The sequence below is a fragment of the Ammospiza caudacuta genome, chromosome 19 (genome assembly GCF_027887145.1).
Source record: "Ammospiza caudacuta isolate bAmmCau1 chromosome 19, bAmmCau1.pri, whole genome shotgun sequence".
NCBI lineage: Eukaryota > Metazoa > Chordata > Aves > Passeriformes > Passerellidae > Ammospiza > Ammospiza caudacuta.
Window position 1 is genome coordinate 5,516,980 of NC_080611.1, and position 19,858 is coordinate 5,536,837.

General features: G+C 41.0%; 1 protein-coding gene across 1 annotated transcript in view; it reads left to right on the plus strand.

The window, feature by feature from the left end:
- The window catches only part of FOXK2 (forkhead box K2), a 45,434-nt gene extending 27,181 nt beyond the window's left edge, over positions 1 to 18,253 (plus strand). The window contains exons 2-9 of the mRNA XM_058817344.1: positions 4,232 to 4,426; positions 7,267 to 7,414; positions 7,852 to 7,998; positions 10,734 to 10,927; positions 11,720 to 11,895; positions 13,358 to 13,654; positions 14,017 to 14,223; positions 16,030 to 18,253. Coding sequence (XP_058673327.1) covers positions 4,232 to 4,426; positions 7,267 to 7,414; positions 7,852 to 7,998; positions 10,734 to 10,927; positions 11,720 to 11,895; positions 13,358 to 13,654; positions 14,017 to 14,223; positions 16,030 to 16,226 — 1,561 coding nt within the window. The 3' untranslated portion in view covers positions 16,227 to 18,253. The remainder of the gene's footprint in view (positions 1 to 4,231; positions 4,427 to 7,266; positions 7,415 to 7,851; positions 7,999 to 10,733; positions 10,928 to 11,719; positions 11,896 to 13,357; positions 13,655 to 14,016; positions 14,224 to 16,029) is intronic.
- Positions 18,254 to 19,858: the final 1,605 nt, after the last annotated feature.

A 19,858-nucleotide genomic window follows, 5' to 3' on the forward strand; every position in this document is an offset into this window, starting at 1 on the left:
TCATTTTTACTGGAATAAGGGGAAAGTTGGGAAGTAGATCACAAGTAGGTAGGTAAGAGGAATTAGAAAATGGATTAGTTTCAAATCTCCCTTCCATGGAAAGAAGACCATAGCTAGAAGTATGGTAATTTCCATGTTTTTTTGTTAGTTCACTGATCAAAATAGCAGAAGGAAGCAGAAATAGTATCATCTCAGGCTGCTGTACTGTCAGAGAAAACTGAAAACTGTGTTTGGTGGTGCAGATGTTGATAATGACCTCTGCTTCCCTTTGTGGGGAGTTAACACTGCCTGTGTTCACCTTGAACGTATTTGAAGTCAAAAATTGACACAAGCAATCTCCCAGCTGCTGACTGGGTTCTTTTTTGAGTCTTGGCTTTTTAATGTGAAAAGTTGAAGCTGTCCTTGGCTCTCAGTAAATCAACAAGAGGTCAAAACCAGGCATCTTGTTATTCTTTCAGATCTCTTTAAATCTCAGGGGATCTTGAAGTTAACAGGGGTTCAGGATCACAGTCAGTGTGAAGGAATTGAGCTGTGCACTTGTAACCACCCTGACTTCAGGGGTTATCACTGCTCAGCCCTTATCATCTATTTGAATGTAAAATCTGGAGGTGCTGATAAAAGAACCTGCTGATCAAAGTGCCATGGCAGCTTCTGTCTGATTTTGGTCCTGGTTCTTAGAAGGCAATTAAACTGGAATAATTCAAAGATACTGAAGCACTTGGTGTCACAGCAGGGTTTATGTACAGGGAAAAATTGAATTCTGCTGTGTTTTGGTTTCCCAGATGAAGACAGGATGAAATTCCTCCTTCCCAGTCAGATGGGATTTTCACACAGGCAGAACTACAAGTGTATCATCAGCCTTTCCCTTCAGTATGGACAGAACTGCTGAGGGGAAGGGAGAAAATATTGGAAATACAGATGTGACAAAACCAGGCTTTACACATTTTTACCCTGAGACAGTTCTCTGGCACCCTGCAAAGTTCCTAAGCTCTATAGAGGTCCTGCCTGGATCAGCATCACTGTGTTTGCCTAAAAACTGCAGATATAGATGAGTTACCTATGGAATAGTGTGAAATGCTGTGATGTTTGGTTGCTGTTTTCCAGCAATCAACCCACAATGAGTTTTTTTTTTTTGTTAATTTAAAGAAGAATAATTGAGGTTATGAGTTACATTTTAGCTGTGACACCTCCTGTGGTTCCCTGGGTCATGGAGTGGCTCTGTTGTGATGCTCACCTGGACTTGCCATCAATAAATATACAAAACTGCTTTATTTCTTTGGGATATTTTGTAAGTGGGTTTTGTAAGTCTAGATGAGTTTCTCCTCCAGCAAGCCATGCTGTGGTAGTGTGTTTGAAATGCTGTGATGCTTGGTGTCTTTATTTCTTTGGATGTTTTTGTAAATGGGTTGTCTAGATGAATTTCTTTCCCAGCAAGCCATGCTGTGGTAGTGTGTTGTGAAACTTTTGTAAGCTTTTGAACAGTGAGTAAAACCCAGTTCAGCTTGTTGAGGAATAAATGTTTGATGAGGTCTCTCCTTGTGGGTGTTTCTGTGGTTTTTGTTTAGTTCGTTGTATAACTAAAGAATATGCCAAAACCAACTTGATTCTGATCAAATTAGAACATGTTGTGTACTTTGATTTTGGATGTAAATATAATACATTTGCATAGCTGCAATTTATTCAGGAACTCTCTTGGTTAGTGTACACTCTTTATTCTGCTTTTTGGCTGAATTCCAGCTATAAAAATATCCCTCCATTAAAAAAAACTGTTTGCAAATATGAATCAATTGACAGATGTGGTCTTTTGATAATATTCAGGTGTTTATTGCTCTAACCAGACAGGGATTTATAAGTATTATTATTATATTGTATTTCCTTACTTACACTGGCTTTTCAGGCATGGAAATTAAACTGCACTGGGGGTGCCTTTGGGTTTTCATGTCTGTCAGTTCCCAGTTTGTTTGGCATATGTAGAACCTCTGGAGTCCCCTGGTTGGTTCCCTATGTTTGGGGATGTTTTTGTGGGTGTTTTTTCCAACCTTGATCATTTGAGAGCCCCCTGTCTGTGCTGTTTGCCAGAGGGAGATGATGCCTTCAGGGCTGCAGGAGGGTAAAAAGAGATCTTTTAATATGGAATATCAAAGGAGCTGCTGAGTGTTCCTTTTCTGCCTTTCCATATTCCTGAAGCTGTGGAGATTTATATAAGTTTAATTTAATCTCTTCCCCATCCTCACCTGGTGTGGCACAGGAGGGCTCCAGTTCCTCAGTGCTGTGTACTGGGGTGGTTTTTACCAGGCAATAAGGACTCTAACCAGGGAATTAGCCCCTAAAGCCATGTCCAGTTATTCCCTTGACTTGAAATAAATTTGGTCTTACAAGCATTTAAGGTAAATTTGCAGGTATGGAGTAGCCTCATGAAATGCATAGGGAAGGTGACTAAATCTGTGTCAAGCAGGTGTTGTTCACTTTCTCACAGGGATTTTTTTCTTAATCTTTGGCTGGCTTTGCATACACTTGTGTTGTTTTTATTACTGCTTAAAAGAAATGCTTGGAAAATATTTTTATTACCAAAACAACCAAGACCCCTTTCCATTGTCACTAAAACGATACAAGCACAAAATACTTTCTACTGGAAAAAGCAAAGAAATGAGTTGTTACTGAATATATTAAAAAACCCCAACCCAGAAATTGGTCCATTTAACTTCCTTGCTGAAATGCTTGTGCAGTTTTTGGCATAGATTCTGTTCCTAATTTAGTACATTGAGCATGTTTCAGAAATAGGTCGTCTGTTAAATGCGGACACGGTCCGTACTCAGAAGTAAGACAGAGAGAAAAGGAAGGTCACTGTCAATTCTTTCTCTTTTTCCTGATCCTTGAATGTGGATTGTAGGGAAAAAGAACCACTGTGGTGCATGTGGCAAGGGACATAGTGAAAATCAAATGCTGCCTTTGTGCTATAAACATCCTTTGATTCATTTGAAGATATGAAAGCCAAAACACAGGAGAGTTCATTTCTAAGGCTGCTCTGCAGCTGAGTGTTCCTGCCAATTCTTACATCACTTTTATGTTTAATATATTTTTCCAGAGAAATGTTCACTTTTATTTACAGTCTGTATTTTGCATTCATAGCTCATTTCTTAGCCCTTGTTCCAGCATGTGCTTGTGTCCTTTTTGTATAAAACTAGATCTGCCTAGAAGCACTTGAAAGCAAAACAAACCCAAAGCTCAACATTTTGTGAGGTTTGTTTCTGGGTATAGTCTTGTTGGAAAGTCCTTTTCATCATGTGGGAGGTGTGTAAATGTCATCGTGGGTTTAGTGCTCAGTGTAGTCTAACAGCTTAAGGATGAGGAGGTAGTAAAGTTATTTAAACTGTATCTTTATAGATGCTTTTGTTGAGACAAAATTAAGTTTCTTATTTGCTCAAGATTAAGCAAATTTATTTACTGAGAAGTTAGAAACAAGCCTGTCCTGTTTAATTGGGTTTATTTCTAAATGCTGTGCACAGGGATGTAAAAAAGGGATTATCCTAAGGTACATTCGTTGTATTTTATTTTTCAAATTTGTAAACAGTTGCACATTGTTAATTTATTGTTTGTCATTAAATTTAGGCAGGTAATCCTTGGTTATACATGAAAATAGGCAGTTTACTGAAATTGGGTCTTAAATACAGCTCTGAAAAAAGGTGTTTAGTAGTACTAAAGCAGCAGTATGCTCTGTAAATGAGCAGAATTGGAATTGATATGTTTAATTTAATAGGTGTTTTAAGAGAAAAGAACCCAAATCTCTTACACCAGTCTATGAAACTGGTTAGACCTCAAATTGGCCAATGTTCATGATTAATTCTGCTGATTAATCTGATTAATTCTGATTAATCATGGACCAACTTGTTCATTTGCTGAAGCTGTTCCTTGGCATCATAAAATAATGAGGTTTTGTTTTTAAAATAGCTCTGCTTTGGGGCTGCTGCAGGATCAGGATGAACCTCAAGAAATTTAGAGACAATGCACAAACTGCCCTTGTTAGAAAGAATTGCATTTCCTTGTGATCTTTTTCTGGTCACACTGATCTCCCTGCATGATCTGTAAAATGAAGATGGTTGTGGGTAATTAGAAATATATATGTAAAAATTATAAATTCTAAATGAGCTTAGGTGATAACATGCAAGTTACTCAGAAAGTTTTACATTCTCTAAACAAGCGACTCATATATTTGTTTATTTTTATTTTTCAGCTGTACTTTCAGGTTTCCCAGCACAAACATCAAGATAACATTCACAGCTCTGTCCAATGAAAAGAGAGAAAAGCAGGAGGCCCCGGAGTCCCCAGTGAAGCCTGTGCAACCCCAGATCTCTCCCTTAACAATAAACATTCCAGACAACATGGCTCACCTGATCAGCCCCCTCCCTTCTCCCACAGGAACCATCAGGTATTTAAACCCTGCAGGTGGGATCAGGGCCACCTACAGTCAAGCTCAGCACAACTTTCTCATTCAGGATTTTGCTTTTGAGGTCAAAATTTGGCTGAAACTCAGCCTCCAGAAACCCCCTTTCTGCTGCCATAGTTGCATGAACATTAACATGTTCAATGTGTAACATTCTGCTCAAGAACCTGGCATTTTTCTTGCATTTCAACAATTTAAATTGCTTTTTGCTCTTGCATGCTTATGGCAACGCTTCAAATGAGATAATTTTAAATGACACCATTTTAAAACATGCTGATTTGCCACTGTCCTGAAGTTCATCATCAGGAAAAATGGTTTGGGTTATTATTGGTGTGGAAAATGGACTGATCTCTTACTCCAGAAGATTTGGCTTTGTTAAGTTGGAAAGGAGCAGTTTATTTTGGTTTGGTTTTCCTTGCCCTGCTGCTTCTTTGGTAATTGCAGCTTTGTCCCACCTGTTACTGGGACAAAACTCAATTAAACACAAACAACACATCCTCACAAATTACTTCAGATGGAATTATTCCAAGTCTTGGAAAGATCAGGAGCAAAACTTCCATGTCCAGGCCCTGAAAGTTGTTTCAGTCATGTTCATGCTTTTGAAAGCTTTTTTGTCCCCTCTCACTTCCTGTGTCCATGCTTGCTTTTAAAAAGGTACAGATTGTTAATGAGATTGGAATGGAAGGATAATTGACTTCTTGCATGTTTGCCAAGCTCTTGTCTCTGTCTGGGAGTGTTTCATGACACCTGCTGAAATGATGGAAGCAGAGAGAAAAGACACCTAGACTTGTCTGTGTAACAGGTTTGCTTTCTTATAAGAATTCAGGGAAAACACATCTTGCCAATGACAGAGCAGCTCACAAATATTTCAGATATTATCCCATCTATCACCACTATGAATTTTGTAATTCTCTTCAGGGCTTTCATACACCTGTTGAGTAGTTTATTACACAAAAATAAAAAAGCTGACAGTTTGGAGTCTATTTTGAGAGCAAAGCCTGACAGTTTCTCTGCAAATCATCCTGTTTTGTAGAAGACTTGTAAACTTGCTTTGATTATACCATATGTGTCTCTTTGTCAATATATGCTGAAGTGAGCAGAGGAGAGGGATGTTGTCAGCTGATACTTGGAAACACAGAGCAGGAGTGACCTATATCTAAAAAAATAAATTAGCTCCACATTTGGGCTCTAACCAGGGATTCTTCTGTACAACATTTAAAAATTGCCATCTCTCTCTTATAGTAAGTACATCACTAGTAATAAATCATGGGTGGATTTCTTGGGAAGTGAAGCTTTGATGCTTTCAGTGTAAATATAATTTGTCCAATCTATAGTGTTTGTCTCCTTCTGTGCATGAAAAAGGAGGCAGCAAAAAACTGGAGGGGCCAGGCAGACAAACAAACCTTGACAGATGAAAATTGTTCAAGCTTTAGTGTGTAGATCTAAATAACATAGTCTAGATTTATTTGTTGTTGATGTTTTGAACCACAAATTCAAAGATTAAAGATTATCTTTGGAGATAAGGCTGCTTCTGGGGGCACAGCCAGGTGCAGCTATTGAGATTTCTGTTTTTTTGGAATTTCTGAGGGCTGCCTTGAAATCAGCTGCAGTATGGATTGCAGAGAGTTGTGTCCTTGCAAAAGAGCTGCCAGAATTATTTTGGGGAAGGGGATGAACCTCACCTGCTGATTTTCTCTTTCCTCTTGGCTAAAAGAAAATCATAGAAGAAAATTGGCATTGTGCAGCTGCAGTTCCTGTGGACTCTGCAAGGCAGGGGACCAGTGGTAGAAAGATGTTCCAGTGGAATTATATCCAGTTTTACCTGGTTTTCTGTGATGGATGGCAAAATGTGAAGTGTTAGGAGATACTTTTTAGTGTTTGGCACCATCTCTTGCTTTCCAATAGTGTATCTGCTCTGTTGGCCCAATACTGCATTAAATCAGCTGAGTCAGTGCTGATGCACCCCATTTATAGATAAATTTATGATTTTTATACACATACCTATGTGTAAGTATGTGCACACGCCTGTAAACACTTAAAATAATACTGATTCCAATTTAAATGAGAATCCAACATTTTTTTACCTCACCTCTTGCTTTATTTCCTCAAATATGCAAAAACACTACACTGGAGAGATGATCTTGGGGGGGGCAGACTGAACACAAGCTTATGGCAGAAATTCCATGCAAGATATGTGTCTTGTTTGTAAATTAAGGAATTAAAGAGCTGAACCCCCAGTCCTTGTAAATTAGGGAATTAAAGATCTGAACCCCCAGTCCTTATAAATTAGGGAATTAAAGAGCTGAACCCCCAGTCCTTATAAATTAGGGAATTAAAGAGCTGAACCCCCAGTCCTTGTAAATTAAGGAATTAAATAGCTGAACCCCCAGTCCTTATAAATTAGGGAATTAAAGAGCTGAACCCCCAGTCCTTATAAATTAAGGAATTAAAGAGCTGAAGCCCCAGTCTCCTATGCTACAAACTACTGCAGTAGTTTCCAGTGTTGTTTCCAATGAGTGCCTGAAAATCTGTGGTTGCTGATGCAGTTGAGGTGGCAAATCTCACACAAATACATTGCAGCCTGATCAATCAGCTGATTCTTGAGGAGGAAAGCCTGAGTGAGGTTTTTTCCTGCAGTGATTCTGATTCCATGGCTGGCTTAGCAAAGCATGGAAGGTGCTTTGGAATGGAAGCCCTGACAACCCTTTAGCTGCAGCCTCCCAGCTCTATTAGTGGCTTTGCTGCAGCAAGAGCTTTTTGATGAGACATAATGTGGTGATATACTGTATAACAAAATAGTAGGATCTTCTTTTTATGCTCTACAGTGCTGCAAATTCCTGCCCATCGAGCCCCCGCGGCGCAGGCTCCTCAGGGTACAAAATGAGCCGTGGAATAGCATCTGACCTACATTTGATGGCTGACAATTCCCAGTCAGAAAACGACAAGGAAGCTTCAGGGGGAGACAGCCCAAAGGTAAACACAGCTTGAAACCAATCCCAGAAATGACACCTGAACTCAATGGAAGGCTTGGGATGTTTTGTTTGCTGAGGTGTATGCATTGAGTGGTAATTTAACGTGCCAGGCTTTAAAAATAATGTGTAGGGTTTTGTGAGCAGATGTGAGATTGATTGATTGATTGATTGATTGATTAACCCTTGTCCCCTTTGGGAGAGCGTCTGTGTGCAGTCTAAGTTACAGATCTGTTTGGAAGCTATTGAAAATTCTTTGCTGCAAAATTTGTTTCCCTAAAATTGCTAATCAGGACAACAAAGCTTTCTTAATTTCTTTTCTGCCTCAAGATTTTCGTTGTCCAAAAGTGCCCTAATTCAAGTTAATGATGTTCTATGACTTTTGATCAGTGTGTGTTTATTCAGAGTTTGTTGATGCAGACTTTTGTTGTTTTTGTGCAGGATGACTCTAAGCCACCCTACTCCTATGCACAGTTAATAGTCCAAGCAATTACAATGGCCCCGGATAAGCAGCTTACACTAAATGGAATTTATACGCACATAACTAAAAATTATCCCTACTACAGGACAGCAGACAAGGGCTGGCAGGTAATTCTGATTTCTGGAATATTTTTTATTTTTTTAACATGTGAGCAATACTGGCAGCTGTAAATGGTCATGAGCAGGCAGTTGGTAAGCCTCATAACCCTTCAGATGTAGAATTTGGCAAATGAGTGTGTTGTCTTTCCTCTGATTGTAAGTTTTCCAACAAAGTGGGCAATTTACATTGGTCTGTATTTTAAATACTGCTTTATTGATGGAATGGTGTTCTTTAAACCCCTAGTAGGGTTGCAGACAGGCTTTGGGGAAAGCAAAGTGCATTTGGCACTGGATTTGAATCCTGTATGCTGTCTAGGAAAGGTGTCATGTTCTGTAACCTACAGCTGTGTCAACATCCGTGTTGCTATCTTGAGATAAAATTGAGATATGAAATACTCCAAGTTTAGTTCTGTTTGAAAACAGTGATCTTGCCCATACAGCAGGTGAAGGAACAAGTGTTTTATCTCATTATCTCACCCTGGTTCATGCACTGTTTGATTTGTGAACTTGTCCATTCCTGTAGCAAACCTTTCAACTCTGCAGAATTCATTTCTGCTTTCTTTTCATTTTCACAAGACCAGCCTCAGCTTTTGCCAGGATGACTAACTGGTACAAATCAGTCTGGCAGAGCCTTGCCAGGCACATGTGAAGGCTCAGTGCCTTTGGTGCTGTTTGGGGTGTCTCAGGGAGCCTGGAACACCTGGAGCACATTGTCCACCCTGGGCTCTCTGCTCCCTCTGCAGTTATTGTCAGAGAGGTAACATTTAGGGAGATTGGGTGACAGGAAAAGTGAGGAAGTGTTAACATTGGCTGCAAAGTGGAAGACTGAAGAATACAATCCTTCCCTGTAGAGGAAGGGATTTTTAAATATGAATCACATACTTATTTGTCATACAGCCTAAATGAAAGCTGGGTCACTCTCCCAAGGTTAGAGGGGAATGTAGCTGCCCCTGGCTGAGGGTTTGGTTAGACAAGGGCTTGGCTGCTGTGGCTGGGAAGTCTCTTTTGTTTCCCTTTCCCACATAACAGTGCAGTATCCTGGCTGCAGTCAGGTTGTTTTAGCAACAAGACTCTGTTTATAAAATGTTGATTTGTGTTTTGCTTCCTATTTCACAGTACCTTGAGTGTCTGTGTAGGAGATGTTGCTTTTTGAGCATCATGAACCCAACACAGACACACAGAGCTCTGCCATAGAACAGGGGGTGGATTCTGTGATGCTTCCTAAAGCCAAGGTGACAGGCACAGCAGACAGTGTGTGCTGGAGCCATTAATCAGCAGCTATGCAGAGAAAATTGGAAAAGCTGAAAATCAGATGCTGTTCAGTCACTGCTCTGCCAGGTTCTGCACATTAGGAGTTGCATTGCAGCTCAGGTGACTTAGGAAAGATGTTTTAAATCATAATTGAGGCTATAGGTGACTTAGGAAAGATGTTTTAAATCAGATTTGAGGCTATATATGCACATATCATTCAAAGCATAGAGTAAAACACATCTCCAGTGTCCCAGTCCCACACCTCAACAAACAGGTATTTATATCCTTTAGCATACAATGCTCTCATTTTAATGGGCATTTGAAGGCTCGTCTCTCTGAATTATTTTAGCAGGTATTTTTGGATCCACTCCTTTATTCTAGCATATGGAGAAATAAATACAATTTATAAATATTTTCTTGGCATCTTTCTAGTTATGTTTCCATTTTTGGCAGGGAAAAAACCATCTCTGGTTTCATCAGTTTGCATTCAAGAAATCATATGTGGTTATCATCACTGCTTTAAGTTTTCCAAACTTACCATCAGGGTTGTGAACTCAGATATTTGAGCAAGTTTTACACTGGCTTTGCAAATTTTGAGAGCTTTTGTTAACATAAAGTTTTTTCCCCGTTTACCTCTGTTCCCTCACAAGTGTTTCAGGGTGAATCCTTAGCATCAGTCTCTTGCTGTTCAGTGATAATACTCAGAGAGATTTTGGGGTTTATCTATGTTAAAAAATAAAATAAAAAGAAATTCTGTGTGCAAAGCCAAGCAGAGATAGGGCAGCTTGAGGGTGTCAGCAGTTCTGTGCATTGCTCTGCTGGAGGAGTGGGGGGATGTTGCAGCAAATTGAGGATGTGGGAATGTGAAAGGGACTGTGGTGACAAAAATCTGGAAGAGTTGGTTCAGGACCTGCTGCCACTTGGTGTTTTAATTGACACAGTAAATTTTTGGCTTTGTTATTGAGACAAACTGGACTGTGGGTGAATTCACAACACTCCAGCTGCCTTTGGAGCTTGTGCAATTTAGCTTTTCTTTCTGAATTGTGGAACAGTAACAGAATTACCACATAGGATCAGAATCAGTTCATGCTGTGTTCTGCTGGCCCTCCTGGAAGGAGCTGGGACACCTGGGGAAGGGTGGAGTACAAGCATTGATCATTTTTAGTTTTTGTTTTTAACACTGCATTCTGCACAAGTATCTGTAGTGTTCTAAACATTGCTTTCAATCACCGTGTTTCTCATGAGAGAATGAAATAAATGGGATTCCTGTTATTTCCAATTAGAATACTGGGTTTTTAATTGTTGGGAAAGAGTTTACAAAATGCAAGAGTCCTTTCAGGTTTATGGCACTGCTTGGTAGTGCTCTGAGTGCTGTTAAATGAAGGAATTAAAGAGCTGAACCCCCAGTCTCCTATAGTACAAACTGCTGCAGTAGGCCACATTCTGACTTGGAAAAGTTATATGAATTCTACATATTTTTTTATGTTCCATAGAATTCAATACGTCACAATCTCTCTCTGAATCGTTATTTCATCAAAGTACCACGTTCCCAGGAAGAACCAGGCAAAGGCTCATTCTGGAGGATAGACCCTGCCTCTGAAAGCAAATTAATAGAGCAGGCTTTTAGGAAAAGGCGGCCTAGGGGAGTACCTTGCTTTAGAACCCCTCTGGGACCACTCTCTTCTAGGTAAGGAAAACCAGATGAACAAAAAGAACTATGGCTGTTGTTTAATCTTCAGGCTGCTACAGACTTGATAGCTTTGGATACAGTCACAAGTTTAGTAATTTAATTTCATCCAGACTCAGTGTTTGAATTCTGTGTGTTTCATTAGGAGGCTGCCCCATACACCAGGCTGGTGTTTCTTGCTTGGTTTTAGTGTTAAAGAACCTGGTTTGCATAACTAACTATCAGATTGTTCATGTATGCAAGCCTTGCTGTACCTTTGATGGGTTTTACAGAATTATAATTATAATTTCTAACTGCCATCTACTGGATTTTAAAACTGTTTACAAAGAAAATTCTCAGATACCAGCTATTTATTGACCTAAGAGATGACAATTGTGTATTCAGTTTGCTAATGTTGGAGCAGAATTTGTGCTGGGGAAACACCTGGGTTTAAATTGTTCCCTCTGTAAAGTTATGGCCTTTCTGCTGGTGCAGATCTTTTTCTACTTGCCCTGTAGCCTCAGATTTGCTCATTGTTCTTCTCCACCAGAAGAAATGTTCATGTTTCACAGATTTAGAGTCTCCCTAAGAAGGCATCCAGCCACTTCTTCTCCTTTAACTGTACCTGGAGTTTGCTTTTAAATTCTGTCCCTGTTTAACAGAAGCTTTTTAAAAGATGCAGAGCTCTGGGCTGTAGCTGTGCCCTCCCCTGCTGCACAGGGCAGTGTGTCACACTCTCCTTAGAGGAAGGCCATGGGCTTCACAGTTCAGAAGTTAAAACACATCAGCTGCTGCTTTCATTTCTAACTACAGAAGTGCCCCAGCTTCTCCTAATCACTCTGGAGTGTTGTCTGCACACTCCAGTGGCGTGCAGACCCCCGAGAGCCTGTCCAGGGAAGGATCTCCTGTCCCCATGGAGCCTGAGCCCAGCACCATCCAGCCAAAACTCGCCGTCATCCAGGAGGCGCGATTCGCACAGAGCGCCCCAGGTGAGAGAGGGCTGGGGGCACAGGGTGCCACCGATACTGCCAGGGCTTCATATGCACCCAAAAGTGAGGATATAAATAAAATAAAATATATAGTATAATACAATACAATACAATATATACTATAATACAATACAATACAATGTAATATATACTATACTATCATATACTCTACTATAATATACTATCATATACTATACCATAATATAATGTAATATAATATAATATAATGTAATGTAAGGTAATATAATATAATATAATGTAATGTAATATAATGTAATATAATACAATATAATACAATATAATGTAATATAATATAATGTAATATAATATATAGTATAATATAGTATAATATAGTATAATATAATGTAATATAATGTAATATAATGTAATATAATGTAATATAATGTAATATAATGTAATATAATGTAATATTATATTATATTATATTATATTATATTAATAATAAAATATAATAAATGAAAACTATAAAAAGATAAAATTTTATATATAAAATATATAAACAAATATATTACAAATATATATTATATTTGTATTATATAAAGCAAATATATATTTATAAAAATTTTATATATAAAATATTATTTTATATAATAAAATATAATATTATATAATATATAATATAATGTAATAATAATGAATATTATTATTTATATATAATTTTGTATATAAAAATGAGTATGCTCTTCAGAGCAGATCTTTGAGAAGCTCAGGAGAGCAGCCAGGGAGGGTCTGTTTGAACACATGGGGCTGTTGTTACTCCAGAACCTTGGGTCACTGTTGCTGAGGACAGGCTGTGCCTCTGTCCTGTGTAGGGCTGTGCTGTCTTGTAACAGTTGTCTTGAAAAAACCCCAAAAGGTAAGGTTGTGTGTGTGTTAGAGAAATAAGGAAAGGCCTTTCACACCTCTGTGGCCATCCCACAGTGGGGGAGGATAAAAGAATTGAAAGGATAAAGAGAGATAAGAAATTCCCTGTTTAAAACAAAAAGAGCATAGAGCATGATGGGATAAGGATGTGTTTGTTTAATTTCCTTCTTTGCTGCACATTTGCCATCCAGTCTCTTGGTGGGGATGTGGCACTAGAGAGGGCAGAGATGTTCTGTGCATTGCTCAGCATTCCCAGTCAGCCATGCTGCACACAGCACCTGCAGCACACACATTCCTGTCTGTGCTAAGGGCTTTGATTAATGAGTGCCAAGCACAGCTTTGTTTGGGGGCAGAGCTGGGGTGCCCAGAAGGTGTGTGGGTGTTGCACAGCCCTTACCTTGAGACTGGAGCTGGGAATAACCATTTGTCCTGACCTTCATTGTCCACTGTTACCTTCTGGCTCATTAGTGAAGGAGCTTGTTATTTCTCTGAGGTTTTAATGTGAAGTTGAAAAGAACAACTGGCTTAGAAGAAATAATGAACATTAGCAATCTAATTTTGACCTCTTTGTTGGTAGGATCACCTCTCTCTAGCCAGCCAGTTTTAATTACTGTACAACGGCAGCTACCACAAGCTATCAAACCCGTCACCTACACTGTTGCAACTCCTGTGACAACTTCAACCTCCCAGCAGCCTGTAGTTCAGACAGTTCACGTTGTGCACCAGATCCCAGCTGTGTCAGTCACCAACGTGACTGGGCTGGCACCAGCAAACACTTACACTGTCGCAGGACAGGCCGTGGTCACACAAGCTGCTATGGTCACCCAGCCCAAGGTAGAACCTCAAGAGAATGGAGACCACAAGGAAGTCAAAGGTAAGAAAGAACCTGTGGGGTTGTTTTGGCACCGCTTGATGCAGAGGGATCAGTGTTTGAAATTTAGAATTGTAGAACCATAGAAGAGTTTGGTTTGGAAGGACCTTAAAGTCCATCTTGTGTGGGCAGAGATGCTTTCCACTGTCCTGGGTTGCTCCAGGCTTCATTCAGGGGTGGGGCATCAATACTTACAGAGCAATGCTTGAAGTGTTTAATAAAACTGAAGATTTCAAATTGTAATTTCTCAGATCTGTTGGAGCAAGTAATAAAACAACACGCTCCCACTGAGGACTGATTGAGTGAAACCAAGTGGCTCATGAGCACTTTATTAATTTAAACCAAATTTTCTCTCCTGTTTGCAGTGAAAGTGGAGCCTCTCCCTGCTATTAGCCATGCTGCAATAGGAGCTGCTGGTCGCATCATCCAGACCTCGCAGCCCGCCCCCTTACAGACAGTTACCATAGTGCAACAGGCGCCGCTGGGCCAGCACCAGCTGCCCATCAAAGCTGTCACCCAGAACGGAACGCACATCGTGCCCCTGAGCGCCGCCGTGGGGCAGGGCAGCGCCGGTACGGCCCCTCCTCCTCTCTTCTCTTTCTCCCTCTCTTTCTTCCTCCCTCTCTTCTCTTTCTCCCTCTCTTTCTTCCTCCCTCTCTTCTCTTTCTCCCTCTCTTTCTTCCTCCCTCTCTTTCTTCCTCCCTCTCTTTCTTTCTCCCTCTCTTTCTTTCTCCCTCTCTTTCTTTCTCCCTCTCTTTCTTTCTCCCTCTCTTTCTTTCTCCCTCTCTTTCTTTCTCCCTCTCTTTCTTTCTCCCTCCCTCTCTTTCTTTCTCCCTCTCCTCTCCTCTCCTCTCCTCTCCTCTCCTCTCCTCTCCTCTCCTCTCCTCTCCTCTCCTCTCCTCTCCTCTCCTCTCCTCTCCTCTCCTCTCCTCTCCTCTCCTCTCCTCTCCTCTCCTCTCCTCTCCTCTCCTCTCCTCTCCTCTCCTCTCCTCTCCTCTCCTCTCCTCATGGTGACACCTCTTCCTCTCTCCTTGTTAACCCAGGATAAAAACAAGTTTTAAAAGAAGCTCCTGTAAATCAGAGCTGTTCAAATGATGCCTCCTTCCAGGTGGTTTGTTGGAAGCCACCAACAGGAAAACCAGAACTTGCTTGTGGGTTGGCTCTTTGAACTGTTACTTTTTATTATGATTTTATTGAACCTGTACTGAAAAGACCAAAATTCTGGAAGGTTTTGAGGTGGTTCATGTCTGAATCCATCATTCCCCTGTGGGCCTTGGCAGGCTGGGTGGGCAGCAGTGCTTTGTCATCATTCCCCTCACTCCCTCTTGCTCCCAGCACGGGCAGACCCTCACAGCTGGTTCTGACAGTTCTGCTTTATGCAGTATCTGATACTGATATTTGTCACATGTTTACAGAAATACTTTTAGGGTTGTCTTACATCAATTCATTACCTGCATTTCTGCTCACAAGTCTTTCTAATGGAGTGAATTATCTCCTTCATTTCCTTTTTCCTCCTTTGCCATCACTGACATTTATAGGTCAGTGTTCTGGCTGCTGCCACTTCACTTCCAGCTTAAGAGCAGCAAAAGCATCACAGTCAGACTTGAGGTGCACTTTGTGTGTCAGAGGGGATGTGTGAATAGAGCTGAGAGCCATGTGAAATACACTGAAAAGCTATTTTTAAAAGTAAGGAATAGTTATTTTTCTCTTTTTTCCTGGATTCTGAAAACTCAGCTGATTCCCACACATTCCCTGACACGGCAGCCAAGGAAAAGCTGTATTTTCATGATGGACTGAACAGTTTGGAGTGGTTATTTTAGGCAGGTGTAGGGTATGCAGGGACTGTGGCTGCACACAGAGTAAAGTTGTAGCTTCCCACTGTTGTCTGTGTGTGATGGGTGTGCAGTGAGGTGTGCTCCAGGTCCTGGGCTCTTGTTACAGTAACTCCCAAAGCAGCAAGAAACCAGGAAATTCTCAGGCAAAGCATCTAAAGTGAGAGCTTTATAGAAATGGGGGCCTATAGAAACAGTGAGGGCCTATAGAAACACAGATTTGTGTTTGTCTGTGTGACACACACAGCTGTGTTCACACACACATTTGTGTGATTGGTGAAACAATGTTTGTGCCATCTGAGAAGAAAGAAATGAAGAGCAAATTCCATTTTCCATGTGTAGTAAAGTTTCTTTCTAAAGTTTCCAGGTGCTTTCAGATCCTGCTCTCAGCAGAGCAGCCTGGCAGCATTGTGTGCTCCTTGTGAGTCAGCTCTGGGGTCCATAAGAAACTCAGTTTGTTATTGTACAATAAAATTTGCTAACTGAGTATTGTGGGTGTGATTTGACAAGGATCAGGGTGCTGAATTTGTGTTCTGTTTTTTGCAGCTGCTGCAAGTCCTTTACACATGTTGGCGACCCACGCGTCCGCATCGGCCTCGCTCCCCACCAAGCGCCAGAACGGAGACCAGGCAGAACAACAGGAACTGAAACGGATCAAAACAGAGGATGGAGAGAGCATAGTCATAGCTGTGAACGTGGACACCCCACCCGTGGCAGTGAGTGACAAAGGCAGCCAGAACTAGAAACTTTAGGGGAGTTTTCCTTTCTTTTTTAAAAAAAAAAAAAAAAAAACACAAAGAAAAAGAAAAAAAACCACAAAAAACCAACAAAAACAAACTCCGTGGTGCCAAAAGGAGACACTTAAATCTAACACCTAAAATGTTGGAACATGTTCTCACGCAGTGGGGAAAGGGGCCCTGTGAATCAGACTTCAACTTTCAGCACTGAAACAAAACCCAACACAGGTGGCCTTAAAACTTGGTAATTTCAAGTCAAACTGCAGAACCATGTTGTTGTAGAGGCTGTGCCCCCGCCCCTCCTGCCCACGGACTGTGTGTGCTGGGAGGGCTGCAGCTTGAACAGGATCTGTCAGATTTTTCCCAGGACTGAGGATCTCAGTGTAACGGCAGCATGATAGCGCTTAGTGTGACTGGTTTCAAACGATTGTAAATTCCTAAAGGGAACAGAGGCAGGAGCCATTCCGACACCGTGGCAGCTAAAGCCTTTCCGAACCACCCACCCATGCAGTTGTTGATAGATATGCAGTATTTTGTTGTTCACATGTGGAATTAGAAATTTTTGAGGTGTATTTTCATTTCTTTGCAAAACGATGGGGTCTTTGACATTTCAAATCGCTCCATTTCTACTCCGGAAACTTTGGAATCACACAACTACTTTTCATGTGAAATTTTGTTTGGTAAAAAACTGAATGTAGGGTTTTTTTAACCAATGGAATGATTTACTTTTGTCTGTCCTGTTCAAGTTCAGATAAAGCTACTTTATTACATCTGCAAATTTTCATATTTTAGCAGTTGCCTGATAAATTTAATCAAATTTTATTACCATGTGTAGTGATCAAACGCTTCTTTGGGCTTGCATGTAACTGATTAGAAACTCTGATGTAAATGAGCCGTTAACTGACGTAAAGAACTGCTATGGATTTGACCAGAGCTGCACTTACCTGTTTCTCTCTCTGCTACCTTTTGCTGTTTGTTACTTTGTGTTGACTTTGACTGTCCCTGGCATATTTTTCCAGTCTAAAGTAAAACAAGAGTCTCGCTTAATATTGTGTATGTTTAAGATAACAGACTGTTCTTCATTTAGAAAGATAAAATTCTTTATCACAAGTCCTTCTAAAAAGAGTAAAATTATCTTGTCAGAGGTATATTCGATATTTTTAAGCTTAAGCACCCTTCAGTAGAAATTAATCTGCCCCGTTTCTCTGTAACACTTTGATGTCAGACACTGACCTCGGGGTCTCCATGACCAGTAGCTGTTGTGGTTTTCTAACAGTGGCTACCAGATTATGGTAATAATTTTTTTTTTTTTTTTTTTAAGTGTGTGTTCTGCAGTTGAACATTTTAAAATGTATCAGTAATTTCTCACTTTAATGTGGTAATAGATTCCACTTTACATTTCAAAATTCAATTGAAACAAGGCTGCTGTTCAGTCTTCAACTCACACAACGTCTTATTTCCTCCTGCAGCCAGGTGAGCGGGAGCCCGAGGCGGCTCCATCGGAATCTGGTTTTTGTCCTGTTCTGTAATAAAGATGCATTATTTATATTTCCTTTCCTGCTCCGAAAGGAAAAACTGTATTTTCATGATGGACTGAACAGTTTGGAGTGGTTATTTTAGGCAGCTTTCGGAAACTATTTACCTAAAGACCAAATATGAGAAATGTGTACAAGTTTTGTGTTCATCCACACAATGGAACTGTTACAATGTCTCTGCAGATAATACATTAAAAAACTATGAAAAAAAAACTCTACACAAGCTGGATTTATAACAGGCATTTAAAAAAAAAGCATAACCTGAAAAGAAGCATTTCTGTACAATTGCAACGTTTTCTTTAGAGGTTTTAAAAATAAAAAAAAGTAAAGTTTTAACATACTTTTTTTAAGAAAAAAAAATCCAGTACTAGTAATTTAATTTGGTGTTGAATGAATTGACTAGAATGTGGTTTATTTTCAGAAGTGAGAATCTGTTCACAACTAGGGCTAGGTGAATAATAGTGTATAAGATTTTTTTAAATAAAATTAAATTTTATTCAGCAAATTAACTAAGTTGAAATTACTCAACAAGTGTGTTTGGAATATCAGTGTATATTTGGGGTTAATGCAGCTTCTGTGCCAGCCCCCCAGGCCAAGGTGCCCCTTCCAGCCAAGCCACGGGCAGGGAGGGGCCTGGGGCTGGACCCTGCCAGTGCTTGGGGCACAGGAGGGCACAGCAACGTGTCTGCCCTACATGGATCATTATTTCTGTAAGTAAATTTTAGGAGATGTCACTTTCTGGAATCTCTGTCGTGAATGTGGGTTTGGTGTTCGATCCCCTTTGCCTGCACTGGTTACAGTCTCTGTTTCTCAGAAGTTGGGAAATGTTTTCAAGGACCAGGAAAACTCTGCTGGAAGCTGGGTCAGGTTTTCATGGCAATGCTTTCAAGAGCTGGGGAGAAACCCAACTCCCCAAGCCTTGGATGGATGTGGAACTGCTGGGTTTGGTGTTTGGAGCCGAATGGGCAGAGCCTGTTCCTCAAACAGAAAGCAGGGTCTGAATGGTCTGAATAAACACAGTCCTTGGGGAAGAAGAAGAAGAAGAAGAGCACAGCTGACCATGGAGGCAGTGAAGTGCTGTAATTGTTACTGTGCCCCAGGGCAGGCAGAGCAGTGTGACCCAGCCCCAGCCTGGTGGCATTTTGTGGCTGCTGTGTCTGTAAGAACTGGTCGTGTCTCACATCTCCAACTGCACTGATTAATTCTGTATTTTCTCCTTTTTGTGACTACCTAAAGGTTTTGAAAGCAATCCTCATGTTCCACAGTTCCTGCTGGCAGATACCTGGAATTGCTGCAGAATTTAGTGCACTGACTCATTAGTTTTCCTGTGAGGATTCTGAACTGTGACACAGTACTGTGAAGAGAGATGGCAAAATGGGGAGAGAAGGCGTTGAGTTACTGTTCCATACAAAAGGAGCTGCTGATCCCTGTGCATCCCTGTGCTTCAGGAACAGATGCTGCTGCAATACTTTGTGTTCCAGTCGTGGTTTACTCTGCCTGTGGGAGCTCCCTGCCCTCCTGGTGCCTGGGGGTGATCCTGTGGCCATGTGGCACCACCAGTCTATCAGTGCCCCCATTCCTTTTCCCACCAGGTGACTGACTGAGCACTGTTCAATTATTGTAGAGCTGTGCAGACTCTGGGTACATCCATCCACAGGAGCCAAGCACTGAAGCACTGGCAGAGCAGCCTGGAGGCAGCAGCAGCTGGGAAGACTCAATGCTGTGCTGGATTTGATCCCTGTGGAACAGCTGCACCTAATCACATCCATTTGCAGGTAGCACAGGACAGCTGAGGTGTGTCAGGGCACTCAGGGTTACTGCAGCACTGCTGGCTGCCTGCACAGGTGATGTTTTCATTCCTGCTGCCACGTTGGAGCAGAGGTTTAGGGAAAATTTGACACGTTTAGAAGAGTTTAAATCTTCCCCAGAAATGTGTTCATAATCGCTTGTCAGCTCTAGGATAACAGGGACAGGGGGTCAGCTGAGGCCCAGCAGAGCTGTGGGAGCAGGGGCAGGGCTGGCTGGGGGAGTTCAGGAGTTTCCTGGTGCTGGGATCAGGAGCAGCTCCACTGGCACAGGAGAAGATTTCCATCTGCAGCACCT